The 18,034-nt window shown below is 36.5% G+C and overlaps 1 protein-coding gene across 1 annotated transcript; it reads right to left on the bottom strand.

Moving 5' to 3' along the window:
- Positions 1-15,699: 15,699 nt before the first annotated feature.
- LOC102843855 (serine palmitoyltransferase small subunit B-like) lies at positions 15,700-15,950 on the bottom strand. The gene has a single exon (XM_006895414.1). The coding sequence runs from the start codon at positions 15,928-15,930 to the stop codon at positions 15,700-15,702; it is 231 nt and encodes a 76-aa protein (XP_006895476.1). The 5' UTR covers positions 15,931-15,950.
- Between the last annotated feature and the right edge of the window lie 2,084 nt (positions 15,951-18,034).

Genomic DNA, 18,034 nt, shown 5'->3' with positions numbered 1-18,034 from the left:
AATAAATATGGATATCTTCTAATCAGTTGACCGAGTAGTTGTCCTTCAGATTTCTTGGCACAACTTGATTTATGCATCCAGGACAGCATCTGTTTGTTGAAATATGTCAGTTGGTATGTTGTCAATTACTGAGGCCTTAATTTTTTTTTCCAATTCCTTCAGAGCAGATTTTGAATTAACATGATTCAATTAATGCTAACAAGTTTTCTTTGTAATCATCTATTTCAGAGGTTAAGATTCCCCCCATTCTAAACTAGAATTTATTCCTTTTTACCATAGTCTTATAAAACTTGCAAAGTTCTTTTAAAATCTACAAGTCAATTAAAATGCCACATAGTTTGATTTGTTAGATTCTCCATAAATTGTGTTCAAAAAATGATCAGGTCCTATTACTGAAAATCCTGTCTTCTTAAAACTGTTTCTTAAAAATGTTTATACTAGTTTATTTATGAAATTTGAATATATTGTTTTTGAGAACAGATCTTCCAATTTCCCTCACCTCCTACCCATAAAATTGTACAACTCCATGGTGAATCTCCCCTCCCCCTGAACATCTTCATCCCTTGAGATTATTCAATTTCCCTTGTTTTTTTTCAGAAACATAACATCTATGTTCCAGACAGATGTTTCAGCTCAACAGGTAGGAAATTCTCAGCACATTATAATTACTCTGAAATGGCCCTAATATTGTACCAATACGAATAAGCTGTTTAAAATCAGGGTGTTTTGGCATCTGTTGCTAACAGATTTCTTACCTGTCAGATATAAATTTCGGAATCTATCATGACAATGCTAGAAGCACTTCTTAAACTGTCTGTTAGATACAAACTTTACTCAAAATGTCCAAGTTTAATTTAAGAAATTCTCTCCTTTCTCTCCTTTGTTTACGTGCTTCTGTCATGTTATCAAGTACTGATCACATTCAAACTCCATTAAGTTGGGGTGTTGGAGGGAATTATAAAAAAACAGAGAAATAAAGAAAAACACATGACCTGGAGGCTCTGTGATTATTTTTAAGAATAGTGTCTCCAGATAGCCAAGAACAGTTGTGGTATCCTTGTTGAAGAATTTGGCTCTTAAAAGCATGACATTGATTCCCCTCTAAATAGTCTATACATGTTTTAGTTCTTTTGGGTATCATAACTACAGGAATCCTCTGTATGCCTCACAATTATGATCCTTTTTGGAAATGACTAGTTTATATGGAGTGAACTCTGTTATTGAACTGTCTGTCATGTCAGTTTCAACTCATAGTTATGTTTTTTCTGTTGTTGTTGTTGTTATGTGTTATCAAGTCAACTATGCTTCATAATGACTCTATCCACAGTAGCTCTGAACCCTACTCTATTCTAAACCAATCTCACTGTCTCTGACATACCTACCCTCATTATCACAGTTGTTGTTTCAATTCATCTCATTCATGGCCTTCTTCCCCTGCACTGTCCTTCAACCTTTGCAAGCATAATATCCTTCTCCAAAGACTGGTTCCTTCTTGCTACATGCCCAAAGTATGTGATACGCAGTCTCAAAATCCTTGCCTTCAATGAGCAGCTTGGTTCCACCCTCTCCGACACAGTCCTGTTCGTTCACTTGGCTGTCCACTGTATGTTCAATGCTCTTCTCCAACACCACACCTCAATGGTATCAATTCTTCTGTCATCCTTGCTAATTGTCCTGCTCACAGATGCATAGCAATACAGGGTGGAGTAAACTGCTCTATAGGGTTTCCAAGGTTAAACTTTTATATTGAAGAGCTCTGGAGGCAGAATGTGCTACACTGCTAAACAAAAGACTGCATGTTCAAAAATTCAAACCACTGGAAATGCACACATTTCAGCCCATTACTGAAGTTACAGTGCCAGTCCACCTGGTTGAGAATATTTCTCTTTCACTTCCCTCCACCTTTCTGAACATGATGTCTCTCACCAAGGAATAGCTTTCCTAGCAGTATGCCCAAAGTTTATGAAATAAACTTTGCCTTCATCTTTGCCTTCAAGAAGTACTCTAACTGCATTTTCTCCATGACATAGCTGTTTGTTCCTTTGGGAGTTCATTGGGTATAAGTACTCTCTTCCAACATCACAACTCAAAGCCATCAATTCTTCTTCATCCTTATTCATTTTCCACCTCTTAGCAGTATTACAAGTGATTGAAAAGACCATGGCATGAATCAGGTGCACATTGGTCCTCAAGCTAACATAATTGTTCCTCAATAATTTAGGGAGGTTTGACTACAGACTTTCCCAGTGCAATGTGTCTCCAGATCTCCTGACTTGTTGTACCAAACATATTGATTGTGGATGAAGTATTGATAGCAAGATGAAGTTGTTGAAAGTTCCTTTCTCTTCTCCATCTGTCATGATGTTGCCTATTGACTCAGTGGTGAGAATTTTTTCTTGAACAATGGCATTATAATTGTAATAAATGCTATAAAATGTATATGAATAATTGAATGACAATCAGTAAGCAGAAAAATAATAATAAAATGAACAAGGTAAAAACTTCTATAAAGTTTCCAAGGTTGTAATGTTTGCGAGAACAGACTGTCTTGGCTTTCTTCTTTAGGTTGTCATTGTCGTCGTTGTTGTTGTCTACTGTTGAGTCAGAACTGCCTCATAGTTGACCCTCTGGAGTGTTTTCAGAGTCAGTTAATTGCCAGGAAGGGGACTGCCCATCCTTCTCCCATGGAGAGGCTAGGGGCCTTGAACCTCGTGCCTTCAGGATTGCAGCAAATTTTCTTGTCACTAGGCCACAAGAGCTCCAAAGTCACATTAGGCCACATGACATTATTAATCTGAAGCTGGTAATATATGGTTTTCTGGACATGAAGCTACACTTGCTTCAAACAATCACTGTCAAGAATGGAGGAGCATACACTCTAAGAAGAAAATTTGAGCAGTAAACAACATCTTTCTGTGAGGGTCAAGAATAGTAAAATGTCTGAAAGTTTATCCTACTTGAAAGCTCACAAATTAATCTGCCATAATTTCATGAGTACTAGTAAAAGGATCAAGATTCAGGAATCTAAGCCAATAGACAGTTTTTTGCTGTTGTTTATTTTTTATTTACAACAATCATGAAAATTCCTGCAGGGAAATAGGAAGAGGGTCAGATGATGCCTGCAAAAAAAGAAAACCCGAGTTGAAGAAAATGAGGCATTTTTAAATGGGCATAATTCAGCCTGATCTTTTCCTCAAAGTAAGACTTTTCATTATTACGGTGGGCAGTAAACAAGCTTGCATTTCACCTGATTACAAGAAAATGTCTCTGTCTTCCAAGATTGTTCTTGGTAACCTTTTTGAACTTGATAGAATTTTTTAAAAGATAAATCAAGCAAAGAAAAGATAGTATGCTTGTTTTCAAGATAAGAAGAAACATGAGAAACTTGGAGAGAACTATTTTCAAACAGACTTGATTTCAAAGGATCTTTCTTTCATAAATGGTGAAATTGTCTGTATTCATAAACAAAATATCTAAAAATGACAAAAATTCAGCAATAATAATGCAAAATTCTGAAAACCAGTTAAGTATTTTTCTCAAAGTTGAAAGATGTTCATTATACAAAAAAAGAAAACCATAAAAATATTTCCATGTTCTTTGTACATCAGCTAGCACAAGTTAGAAATGTTTTGATAAAATTTCCATAGTTACCAGAAACAATGAAATACACAATGTTAAGTTTGGCAAAACATCTGAATGTCTTTTATCTGAAAGTTCAAAAATATTTCCAAGAGAAATTAAAGAAGATTGAAAAACATTGGCACAATATATCAGTGGAGAGAAATTACTAACATTAAAGTGTCCATTCTGTACAAACTGATATAGAGAGCGAATGTAATCTTAACTCAATTTCAGAAGACATATGTAAAAATTACCAGACAGATTTAAAAACTGAGCCCAATCCTGTACCATCTTAACAATCTCCTCCATTTTTAATCTCATTTTAAAATTAACTGCGTCAGTTGATCTCATTGAAAGTCTTTCTTATGTTCACTAACCCTCTACCTGTCGAAGTTTAATGTCCTTTTCCATGGACTAGTCCTTCATGATAACATGCCTGGGCTAAGTGAAACAAAGTATAATAATCTTTACTTCTAAAGCTGATTTTGGTTACACATTTCTTCAGACCAATTAGTTTGGTCTTTTGGCAGTTCATGGAATATTCAATGCTTTTCTAACATCACTTTTCAAAGACATCAATGCTTCCTTATTCATTGGTGTGTATAATATAACTAAATCATATGTGGTGTTGGTATACTATATCATGGTATCAATACCAAAGTAATATCATATTTTCTTTTTAACTAATTAAATAATTCAGTAGTTATTATTTGTGGTACCAGAGGAGGACTCATCAACACACAACATTATGCAGGTGACACAGTCATGCTTGCTGAAAGTAAGACTTAAAATTTTTGCTGAAGGAGATTAAAAACTATGTTTTTCAATATGGATTATATCTCAAAATAAAGAAAACAACAATTCTCACAACTGAGACATTAGGAAAAACCATGACAGCTAGATAAAAGATTGAAGTTCCCAATAGTTTCATCTTACTTGGATCCACAACTAGCATTCTTGGTACCAGCAGTGAAGAAATTAAAATATTTGTTTCATTAGAGAAATCTGCTATCAAGGACATCTCCAAAGCAATGATTTCAGTGTTACTATTAAGGTGTGCCTGAACCAAGCCATGGTCTTTTCAATTACTTTTTATGCATCTGAAAGTTGAATAATAGCTAAGGATGACATAAGAATAGATTCCTTTAGGTTGTGCTGTTGGACAAGAGGACTGAACATCTTATAGACTACAAATAGAGGGGGGAAATGTACTAGAGTACTCCTTAGAGGCAAGGATGGTGAACCTTCATCTCACATATTTTGGAATGTTATCAGGAGGAAATAGTCCTTGGATAACGGCATTATTCTGGGAAAGGTAGAGGGTCAGAGAAAGTGAATGGCCCTCCACCCTAGGATGGATTGACACAGTGACTGTAACAATAAACTCAAGTGTATCAGTGATGCTGAGGTTATCACAAGATAGTTCAGAATTCAGATCCTTTGTTTATAGGATCACGATGAGATATAGTCAACTTGATTGCAACTAACAACAAAATGTAATGTAATGAGAGCCCTATGTGGCCTGTAGAAAGTTTTGCTATTAACCCAAAGGCAGTGCTTCTTCTCTACCAGTTTGCATCCATCAATAGTTCTGAGAGAAAAAAAAAAAAAAAAAGATGGGCAATCTCCTCCTGTGCAATTAACAGTTTCTCAAAAACTCAAAGAGTTGACTAAAAGGTCAGCTGAGAATAAATAACAACTCAGTGGTTGTATGAATGTAATAGGGAGCTCTGGTGGCCTAGTCTTTAAGGAGTTATATGCTAACCCAAACCATGTGCCCAAGGCCATTCTAAACCACTGGCAGCTCTGCTGAAGAAAGAGAATTGACAGCCTCAGAAATCCAACCAACGGTTACCTATATGAGTTGGTTTGACACAATGGTTATGTTGTTATTGTTGTTGTTGTTGTGACACCAAGTCAACTGAAGCTCATAGGAGCCAATGAACAAAGGATCTGAAACTTACCCTATCCTGTGTCATCTTTATCATCTCTGACTCATTCTTTTTGAAGGTCTTCTCTTACACCAGTCTTGCAATTTTTCAAGTAAGATGTCTTTCTCTAAAGAATGGCCAATTTTTATAGGATGTCTAAAGTATGTAAGTTGATGTTTCACCTCCTTTGCCCCCAAGGATCATTCTGGTTTCACTTTATCCAGGACAGACCTATTTATTCTCTTGGCAGTACATAGGATATTCAATACTCTTGTCCAGCACCGCAAGTCAAAGATATCAATTCTTCCTTGTTGTCCTTAAGTATAGCAAGTAATTGAGAAGACTATGGCTTGCATCAGGAACAGCTTAATTTTTAAACTAACATTGTTGGGTTTTAGTACTCAGGAGAGGCCTTTGATAGCAAAGTTTCCAAATACAACTCATCTTTTGATTTTTTTTATTTTTTTTAGCAGCCAGTTTTATTAGTCTTTTTTTTCCCCCAGGAACCAAAAAATATTTTGTAGTTATAATCTAAGCAACTGAGTTGCACATAATATTATCTTTTGATTTTTTGATTGCTGGTATCAAGGGTATTGATTATGACTCCTAGTAAGATAAAATTGTGGCCAACTTCAATCTTCTAACAGAGTACTGCTTTTTGTTTCAATGGTGAAGAATCTATTTTCTTGATGTTGAGATGTAATCCATATAGAAGGCTGTAGTCCTTGGTTTTAGCAGCCAGGGCTTCAAGTCCTCCTCACTTTCAGTAAGCAAGTTGTGTCATCTGCATGACACATGTTGTTGATGGATCTTCCTCTTATCCTGATGACACATTCTTCTTCATGAAGCCCAGCTTCTCTAATGATCTATTCAGCATCCACATGGAATAGGTATGATGTACATCTTTCTTGATTTTAAACCATGCACTGTTACTTGATCTATTTGAACAATATCATATTGGTCTAGGTATTGTCATTTTTGTTGTTTGCTATTGAGTCAGAACCAACCCGTAGTTGACCCGCCAGCAGGTTTTCTGAAGCAGTAAAATGCATGGGAGGAGACTTCCCATCCTTTTTCTACACAGCGTCTGGTGGATCCAAACTATGTGCCTTTGAAATTCAGCACAGCTTCTTACCACTACACCATCAGAGTTCCCTTGATATAGGAATAAGTTTTACAAAATCATGTAACAACAACAAGGATGACAACAACAAGCATAATTGTACATTCTAGGACTCCCCATTCTTTTCAATGTTGGCCATGGTTTCTCTATGATAATGAATGAATGAATATTTCATTCTAGGAATGACAAATTGGAGAGGAATGGTAAGATTACATCTGTAGTTTCCACTGAGAAAAATACTGTTTCAAGGTCAGTGGACTTGATGACAGAAATGAGGCTGGTGGGGGAGCTCTGGTGGCCTAGTGGCAAGGAACTGCAACTACAATCCCAGAGGTGCACGGTTCGAATCCACCAGATGCTCTGCCGGGGAAGGAGGGAAAATCTCCTCCTGTACCTGTCAGATCTGATTTGACAGTACACGCACACAAAAATAATAAAATAAAATAAAATAAAATAAAGAAATGAGGCTGGCGCACAATCAATGCTTTATTTTTAAAAAGTACCTTTTAGAAGAAACATAAATGCAGGTTATACACATGGATTTCACTGCATAGTACGCACAGGAATCACACTGATTATATCTTAGAAGGAATCATTGGAAAAGTTCAATATCAGCAGTGAAAACTATGTCAGGTGCTGATTGCAGAACAGATCATCAACTTCTCATATGAAAATTTAAATTAAAGCTCTTTAAAAAGAGGTCAAATAAAATCCACAGGAATCAAAATTTTACCCTAAATCTGTCCCACCTGAATTTAAAAAATGAGTCAGGAACAGATTTGCGGCATTGAACATTAAAGAAAGAGACCAGATAAACTTTGGGAGGATATCAAGAATATCATCCATGAAGAATGCAAAAGGTCCTTACAAAGACAGAAGAAGAATAAAAGACAAAAATGGATGTCAGAGGAGACTCTGAATATTGCACTAGAGTGCTAAGAAGCCAAAGCAAAGGAACTGAATAGAAGATTTCAAAGAGTATCTCAGGAAATCAAAGCAAATTATTATGATGACGTGAAAGAAATTGGAGTCCAAAAATCAAAAGGGCCAAACTCACTCAGCATTTCTTAAGTTGAACAAACTAAAGAACAAATGTAAGCCTCAAATTGCAATATTTAAGGATGTTGTGAGTTGAATATTGAATGATCCAGAATGTATTAAAAGAATATGGAAGGAGTATGTAAAGTCACTGTACCAAAAAGAATTGGCTGACACAGAAGAAATTCAAGGAACAACATATGATCAAAAAGTAATGGTGAAGAAAGAGGAAGATCAGGCTATTCTGAAGGACTTGGCAAAAAATGAAACTCCAGGAATTGGTGGAATATCAACTGATGTATTTCAACAAACAAATGATCACCAGGCATATGATCACCAGGTTGTGCCAAGAAATCTGGAGGACTTGGTCAACTGACTGGAAAAGAGCCATATTTATCCCCATTCATAAAAAGGGTGACCAGTCAGAGTGTGGATATTATTATCATACAATGCTGCTCATAGCACACATGCAAGCAGAATCTTACTGATGATTATCCAAAAATGACTGTAACAATACAGTGACAGAGAACTACCAGAAATACAAGTTGGCTTTAGAAGAGGTCGTGGCACTAGAGACATTATCTTGGCAGAAAACAAAAAGTACCAGAAGAATGTCTGTGCTTCAATGACTATGAAAAGCATTTCACTGTGTGGATCATAACAAATTGTGGTTAACTTGAGGATAATGAGAATCCCAGACCACTTGATTGTGCTCATGGTTGGGCCAGGAAGCAGTCCTTAGAACAGAGAAAGGAAACACTGCATGGTTCAAAATCAAGAAGGGAGTGCAACAGGTACGTGTCCTGTCTCCATACCTTTTTAATTTATATGCAAAACAGATCATTTGGGAGGCTGAGCTTTATGAGATGAAATGTGGTTTCAGGATTGGAGGAATACTCATCAACAACCTACGTTATGCAGATGACAGAACTTCACTTGCTGAAACTGAGAAGAACAAATGTAGTCTTCAATATGAATTGAAGCTCTACATCAAGAAGACAAAGATTTTTCCACGAGGCCAACTGGCAGCACAATAATGGATGGAGAAGAAATTGAAGTTGTTAACAGTTTATAGCTTACTAACTGCACAATCAACACTTTCAGTGCAAGCACTCAGTAAATCAAAAGATGAATTGTGTTAGGTAAATCTATTGTCAGGAACCTTTCCAGTCTACTGAGAAGCTATATCAGTCTGGAGATTAAGGTGCACCTGATCCAGGCCATGATCATTGCAATTACTTGCTATGCATCAGAGAGCTGGACAATGACTAAGCAATACAGCAGAATAATCAATGCCTTTGAGTTGTGGTGCTGGAGAAGAGTCTGGAACATACCATGGACTACCAAGAAAACAAATCTGTTTGTCTTCGAAAGGGTAAACCAAGTTTCTCCTTGGAGGCTAGGATTTTGAAGTTCTGTCTCACATACTTTGGGCATGTGGCCAGGAGAAACTGATCCTTGGAGAAAGACATCATGCTTGGAAGGGTGAAAGGACAGCACAGAAGAGGAAGACCCTGGATGAGACGGATTGTTACAGTAACTAGGGCAATGGGAGTTGCTGCGTTGGGATTAATGAGATTGGTCCAGGACACGGCAGGCTTCAAAGTTGCTATACATAGGATCTCTATGAGTCACAGGCAACTTGACAGCACATAACCACAACAACAATCTTGAAGTACACTATTGTTAATAATAGAATCGTACCTATCTGCATTCAATCTACTAATAAGAATATAACTAAAATATATGTACAAATAACTAATATTGATGAGGAAAATGAAGAGTTATCCAAATACTTTCTGTTAAAATGTATCACACAAAATCAAGTTTCATTAAGAATTACTAGGAGTATCATTTTGAAAGCTAGAAAGATCTGCAGTTAAAAAGTATGGTATTGGTATTGAAGTTTTGATGGAAATCATACAACAGAATTTTATAAGATTAACTATTTATTCATTGCAAATATCTTTTTTTAATTTAATTTTATTACTGTTTTGTGTTTGTATACCATCAAATCTGATCTGAACGGTACAGGAGGTCATTGCCCCTCTTTTCCAGCAGAGCATCTGGTGGATTCGAACGATGTTCTTCTGGGATTGCACTGCAGCTTCTTGCCACTATTTCACCAGAGCTCCCTTGCAAATATCTTTTTTTTAACATCATGAATGAAAATTGTGCCAGTGGATCTTACTAGATGTACTAAATCAGAACGAAATTGGTTATATTTGTGGAAAGAGATGTTGGAGAAGCTCAGTATTATTTGTCAGAATATGACAGAGGCTGACAGAGCATCAAATTCTCACATGCAAATTAAAGATGAAGCTGAAGAAAATGTAATTACACTATAGCCAACATACATCCTTAAGTATATGTCTCCTGAATTTTTAGACAATCTAAGAAAGTGTTCATTTAATTAATTACTGAGTAATTAATTACTGAGTAATTAATTAATTACTACAGGAGTTTTGGGATGACATCAGGGGCATCAAACATTAAGAAAACAAAATTCCGTGACAAAGACAGGAAAGAAAGAAGTGACCAAATTGGATGTCAGAAGACCATTTCTGAGTTATCTTCAGCAAAATTTACTTGGTTCAGGACAAGGCAGGCTTCAAAGTTGCTATACATAGGGTCACTATGAGTCACAGGCAACTCGACAGCCCAACAACAATCTTGAAGTACACTATTGTTAGTTCTAGAATCGTATTTATCTGCATTCAAGAAGAATCTACTAATAAGAATATGACACTAAAAAAAAGAATATAACTAAAATATATGTACAAATAACTAAAGATATTGATGAGGAATATGAAGATTTATATAAATACTTTGTTAAAATATATCACACAAAATTTGGATCATATTTATTTAAAAAAGACAAACAGTCACTTTAAGTTGGTTGGCTGAGTGCCATGTTCTACTAGAAGTTCTGAGTCATCCATGCAAATAAATGTGGAACAGGACACTCAGCCAACCAACTGAAAGTGACTGTTGTGTTGTTGACTGCCATCAAGTAAAGTGAGTGAATTCAGAAATGGTTAGAGCTTCAATTCAATTCAGAAATTGATAAGGACCTGTAAAAAATTCAAACAATGGACTTGATCATTACTGGTATCAAATGAATCTTGCCTGAAAGTAGAGAATACTAGAAGGAGATTTACCTGTGTTTTAGTAACTGGGCCAAAGCTTTCAGCTGTACAGATAATCATATATTATGGACAACATTGCAAAGAATGGACGTTTCAGAACACTTCATTGTCCTCATGTGCATAAACCAAAGATCAGTCATTCAAATGGAACAAGAGGATAATTCATGTTTTAAAATCAGGAGAAGTGCCTCAGGGGTTTTACCCTTTCACCATGCTGATTCAAGCTTATGCAGAGCAAATGATCCAGGAACCTAAACTATATAAAGAAAATTTCAGCATCAGGGTTGGAGGAAGGTTTATGCAATCTTCCCAGTGACATGCAAATGATGCCATTACTGAAATAAAGCATGGAAGGAGGAGTGGCATCCACTTCCATAATAGCTTACCTCTGGAAACCCTATGAACCTGGAGAGAGGATGAAAGGCACCCAAGTGTCAAGGACTCTCCTTTACATTTCAACATCAAGAAAATACAAACTCGGGGAGCGGGTGGGGGTGGGGGGTTTGGTAATTAACCTTAGGGTTGTACAAGTTGACTGGTGGTGGAGACTGAGAAAAATTGGAAGAAAATGGTCTGAAAAACAATGTATTCTAATTTTGTAAATGTTGTTGATTGCCACCGAATACAACTCATATTGAAACTATGAACAAAAGACCTGAAGCCTTTTCTTTTTTTTTTCATTTTATCTTATTATTTTTTGTGTGTGTATCATCAAATCAGATCTGACTGATACAGGAGGAGATTGCCCCTCCTTCTTCAGCAAAGCATCTGGTGGATTTGAACCACTTACTTCTGGTATTGCAGTGCAGCTTCTTGCTACTAGTCCAAAAGAGCTCCCTGACTTGAAGCCTTTCTATAACTATTGCCATTTTTCAAAGTTTGTAGAATGTCCAGAGGAATATTGTTTAGGAAGTGGTATAAATTTTAAAAAGAAAATAAAAATCCACAATTGCATAACCTACAATTTTATAAACAAGCAAATCATCCTATATAAAGATAAGATTGACCTTTTCAAGTATATCATATTACTTTGACCCATGTTCAAAACCCATGGACTCAGCATTTAAGAAATAAAAATTTCTTTCTAATGTACTGCACTGTATTTTTAATGTAGTTTACTGGATACATTTGCTGCACATGTTGTTATTGTCATTATGTGCCATCGAGTCATTCGCGACTCATAGTGACCCTGTGTACAAGAGCCCTAAACGTCATTCTATCCTGTTCCAACTTCGCTGTCTCAAACACATTCATTCCCACCATTCTACTCACAGAATCGATCAATTACATCGAGGGTCTTCTCCTGCGGCGCCGTTCCTCCACTCTCCCAAACATGATGTCCCTCTCCAAGGACCTCCAAAGTATGTCAGACTAAGCTTCAGAATCCTTGGCTCCAAGTAGCATTCTGGCTTCACCCTCTCCAGAACAAACCTGTTAGTTCTCCTAGCAGTCCATGGTATATTCGACACTCTTCTCTAGCACCACAACTCAAAGGCATCAATTCTCTTTCTATCGTCCCTATTCACTGTCCAACTCTCCGATGCATAGCACATAATTGCAAAGACTATAGCCTGGTTCAGGCACACATTAGTCTCCAGCCTGATGTCGTTGCACTTCAGTGCTACACATGACTTCTTTAAAATATTTAAGAACAAAGATACTACTTTGAGAACTATGGTGTACTTGATCTAAGCCATGATATTTTCAACCACCTCACATGTACACTGAAGTCTGACAGTGAGTAAGGAAGACCAAAGAGGAGCTCATGTCTTTGAATTATGATATTGATGAAGGTTATTGAACTTCTAAATGAACAAATAAATTTGTTTTCAAAGAAGTGCAGCCGAGATACTTCTTAGAAATGAGGACAAAAAGATTTTATCTCATATACTTCAACCATGTTATCAGAAGGGGCCAATTCCTGGAGAAGGTCATCATGCTAGGTGCAATAAAGGATCAGTGAAAAAGAGGAAACTATCAATGGATTGGCCCAGCAGCTACAACAACTGCAAATCAGCAATAATTGATAGCATGGTCCCAGACCAGGCAGCAATTGCCTCTCTTGTACATATGGTGCCTATGAATTAGAAGTGACTTGAAAGCACAAACCAACAACATTCAGCGTAATGTTTTGTCCTGAATTGTTGATGTATTTAGACACTAAGTTATGAATTTAACTGGTACCTCTCTCAAGTTAGAAGTTAATTAGTAATTTCATTAATTCATGAAGTTAATCAAGATTACTCAATCAAGAGTGTAGCAATCAAATTTTTTTTCAGCTTTGTCAATGCATGGTATGTGTACAATCATTGATATATGTGATATCATGTGATAACATGCCTTGTTGTGTGCCACTGAGTAAATTGTAAGTTATAGTGACTCTCTGTGACATTGTAGAATTGTCTTATAAGGGTTTGCCAGACTGTGATATTTAAGGAAGCAGATCTCCAGATCTTTTCCCTCAAAGTACAGATGGTGGATTCAAACTGCTGAGATTTTGGCTAGCAGTCAAGTTCTTAACTATACATAGCAGCTAAGTTTGTGCCCGTATTTTATTTCTGGTAGACTAGCTTGCAATATTTTCACTTCAACTATATATTAAAACTTTCCATCAATATTCAAAATGGGCTTGCTAAACTCTCCATATCATTTAGACTAAAATGAATAATTTTTTAGCCAATGACCTGGATTTTCAAAAAACTGCTTGAATTTTTACAATTCAAGGTGTTTCTCTTGCTTGCACACAGACCACATTATTTGCAAAAGTGTAATTTTAAATTAATTACTTAACGTGACCTTTTTATATACACAAAATTTATATTTTAGACTGGTTTACTTAAAAAGTCTGTACATATTATTTTTACACGAGATCTTCCCCATTTCCTTAACCCACGCCTCACTCCACCCATCGAATTGTATGACCCCATGATTAACCCACACACACCCATCCTCATCCCTCTGTTACCAACCCCCTCCTTAGATCCTCATGCATGTTTTACTAGTTATCTATTTCTACAAAAATGGTTTGAGACATCAAGAAGTATAGATGTGATGATGTTAGGTACCATCAAGTTGGAATCAATTCATTGTTGAGCCCCCATCGAGTTTGCAGACTTAGTAAATTACATAGGAGGAGATTGCTTATATTTATCCTGTAGAGCAGCTGGTAGGTTGAAAACTACCAAACTGTGACTTCAGGTTGGCAGTTCAGCTTCTTACCAGTAGGCCACCAGAGCTCTAGACATGATTGTTGTTGTGTACCACAGAGTCATATGGTACTTCCTGAAATCTTTTTCGGTGTCAATCAATTCTTTCTGGTGCAGTGACTTTATATTCCCTCCATCTTTTTTTTAAATTAATAAATATTTTTTATTTTCAACTTTGCACAAAACCAAAATTCTTTCATTGGTATACACCCTCCCCCCGAGCCCCTGCCACCGCCCCAAGTGCACTCCACTATGCAACCTTAATTCTGGACTCTTGTGATAACCATAATACCCTATCAAATATCGCTTTTAAATTGTTCTCTCCCTCATCTGTTTCAATATATTGTGCATAGCATCTTTCAACATTGCAACATGAGACCTAAATTTATTTTTTAGTTCTTTCAGCTTGAGAAATGGAGAGAGAGTTCTTCCCTTTTTATTCTTCATTTCCAGCTCTCTCGCACATTCCATTATAATACTTTTCTTTGTCCTCCAGAGTTGCACTTTGAAACCATGTGTTCAGCTCTTTCACTTTGACATGGTTTCCTTTAGATTTGGCTTCTCTATATTCTAGTGCAATCTTTAGAGTCTCTTCTGACATTCATTTCAGGGGTTTTTTTTGGTTTTTTTTTTTACTTTCTCCTCTGCTCTTGTAATGACCTTTTGCTTTCTTCATGGTTGATATCATCCCACAACTCATCTGTTCTTCTATTATTGGTGCTCAGTTCCTCAAACCTATTCTTATGATGATCATTAAATTCCATTGGAATAGATTCAAGATCCTATCTTGATTCCTGTGGACTTATTTTCATTGTTTTTGGCCTCAATTTGAACTTGCAAGTACATAATTGATGATTTGACCCATAGTCTGCCCCTGGCCTAGTTAGACTGCTACAAATGTAGTCGATCTGATTCCTCTGCAGCCCAATGGGTGAAATCCATGTGTAAAGTCGTCCTTTGTGTATTTTAGAAAAAGTGTTTTCAATGAACATATCATTGTAAATATAAATTTCAATCATTCTATTTCCAGCCTCATTTCTATCACCAAGTCCATATTTTCCAACTACTGTTGCTTTTTCATTGCTTCTTGCTTTTGCATTACAGTCACCAATTATCATTAACATACCCTGATCACATTTTCAGTCAATTTCAGACTGCAACATTTGGTAAAAATTCGCAATTTCTTCCTCTTTGACACTAGATGTAGGAACATATACTTGAATAATAGTCATATTAATGGGTTTTCTTTGTATGCATATGGATACTATCCTATCACTCACAACATCGTATTTCAGGATAGAACTTAAGATTGACTTTTTTTTTTACTTTGAAAATATATAATTCTGGTGAGTATCTCATAAGTTTGTTTTCCAGAAACTTTTTAATATGGAGTAATCTTTGTTTTAAAATAAGCAAAAAAACCCAAAAACTCTTAAATAAAAAAGAATGTGAATTAAGAGAAGGTGGTATGGGAGGTAAAAATACTCTAGTTAGGCCACAGGGCTGCATAGAGCAGTGTTTTTGGGGTCAGATAGGGAAGGAAGACACAGCGTTAACCGAAATCAATAAATTATAATTGTAATAAAATGTAAATATGCAAAGCCATTTCATAGATCAACTAGAAATTTCCGTCAACTAGAAAGTGTACTGTGTAATCCACATATTTTTGAGAAGAATTCCCAAGCCAAACGAATGTGGATTGGTGTAAAGACATAGGCAGTGTACACTACCATAGCAAAAGTAGATAATAAGATAGTATTGAACATAGATCGCTCCCAGGGCTCCAGGACAGAACAGCAACTAATGATTTGATATCGATAGTAGATCCACGAGAGATATTCCTTCACACGCCTGATATCCATGGTTGACTCCTGCCAGGTTCAGAAAGGCTGACCTAGGAAGGTCCAGGTCTGGCTTCTTGTCTTTGATTCTTCACAAAAGATTCTAATTGAGTTACTTCTCCTCTCTGGGTTGCTGTTTCTTCATCTCCCGGGTGGGTGTCTCCCCCAGCGGCTGAACACTGACGTTTTGGCTCCTCTCGGACTACTGCGAGCTTCCCTCTGCACCTGGCTGGGCCAAGCTCCCAGGAGTTAGGTGTTCCAAAATTCACTTTTTTACTATGAATGCAACACCATTCTTCTTCTATTTTTTCATGTCTTGCATAGTGTATCATATGATTATCTGATTCAAAGTGGCCAAAGCTGGTCCATTGCATCTCACTAATGCCTAGTATGTCAATATTCATGTGTTCTGTTTAATTTAAATACTATCCGCTTTTTCAGCATTCAAGCTACAAATATCCCATGTACCAATTGTTAAATGATGTTTGCTATTTATTTTCCTCATTTCAACTAACTTCCAATCTGAGCTGTACCACTATACTACTATAACTATTCTCATAGGGTTTTTCAAAAGTCTTTGAAAAATTTCAGGAAGTAACATATGCACGGGAGCCAATGGTAATGAAGGAAGAAGAAGTAGAAGCTGCATTGAAAGCATTGTCACAAAATAAGGCCCACAAATATATAGGATACCAACTGACTTGTTTGAATTTACAAATGCAGTCTTGGATGCACTCACCAGTCTATGTCAAGAAATTTGGAAGACGGTTCTCTGGCCAATGGATTAGAAGAGGTCAATATTTGTTCCTATTCCCAAGAGGGGTGATCAAATTGAATGTAGAAATTATTGAACAAAATCACATGCTAGCAAAATTCTGCTGAAGATAATTTTAAAAATTGCTGAAACAGTATACATTGATAGGGAATTTCCAGAAGTTCAAGTGGGATTTAGAAGAGGCTGTGACACCAGTGATATCATTGCTGATGTCAGATGGATCCTGGCTGAAAGTAAGGAATAGCAGATGAAAGTCTTTTTATGCTTTATTGACTTATATGTACAAAAGCATTTGACTGTGTGGATCATGACAAGTTGTGGCTAACATTGGGAATCCCAGAGCACTTGATTGTGTTCATGATGAACCTATACCTTGACCTGGAAGCTGTTGTGTGAATGGAGCAGGGGAACACTGAATGGTTTGGAATTGGGAAGGAAGTGCATCAGGGATGTATTCTATCTCCGTACCTGTTCAATCTGAACAAATTATCCAAGAAGCTGGACTCTATGAAGTGTCAGATTTATAGCACTTGTTACAGAAGTTCAAGGAGTGGAGCCTTGGGTATGGATTGCGTCTTAATATCAAGAAAATAAAGATTCTTACTACTGGTCCAATAGACAGTGTCATGATGGATGGAGAGGAGACTGGTGCCACTAGACCACCAGAGCTACATATGATGTGCTAATTCTAAATAACATCCAGACACTAACAGGCTATTCTTACAATGCATGCTTTTCCCACACTAAAACATTTGGTCTCTATGTCAAAATAACTATTTAAAACCTTGACATAAACACTGCTGGACAGCAACACAAATTTGAGAAGAACACCGGAAATGAACATTTGAAAATTTAGTATGAAGCTGAAAGAGACTGAACATGTTTCTAGTTCCTCAAATAATTGAATGAGAGAGTAATGGTGCTGATTTTTTAGTGTACAAAACTAGAGGAAGAAAGAGTTGCTTTTTGATTAAACACTTGACTGGCCTCCCAAACAATATAATAGACATTTCACCTCAGGGAGCTATAAGGATAAAGTGGTTACAGGTAAACATCTGCCTCAGTGATTTAGGTGCTCACTTTATTTGATGCTAAAGAATTTTGCCATTTGAGTTCAGTGGCTTCATCATTCTCTCATATTTTATTCCCTTAAACATACTTCTCCTGGCATTCTGTTCTTCAATTTATGGTGTGATCCTGAGTATGAAATTGCATTCCATAAATAGCTTTAAAATACAAAATATGCTTCAGAACAAAGTTTAAACAAGGTAGGTGTTTGTGATTTAAATTACCTGCTACAAAGTCAGGGTGTTTTTGTTTTTTTTTTGTTTTTGGTTTTTTTTTTTTGTA

This window comes from Elephantulus edwardii, unplaced genomic scaffold, assembly GCF_000299155.1.
Source record: "Elephantulus edwardii isolate Elephantulus edwardi_28Jun2011 unplaced genomic scaffold, EleEdw1.0 scaffold00167, whole genome shotgun sequence".
NCBI classification, from domain to species: Eukaryota; Metazoa; Chordata; class Mammalia; order Macroscelidea; family Macroscelididae; genus Elephantulus; species Elephantulus edwardii.
Note: the sequence above shows the minus strand (reverse complement) of the source record. Positions and strands in the feature narration are given on the sequence as shown.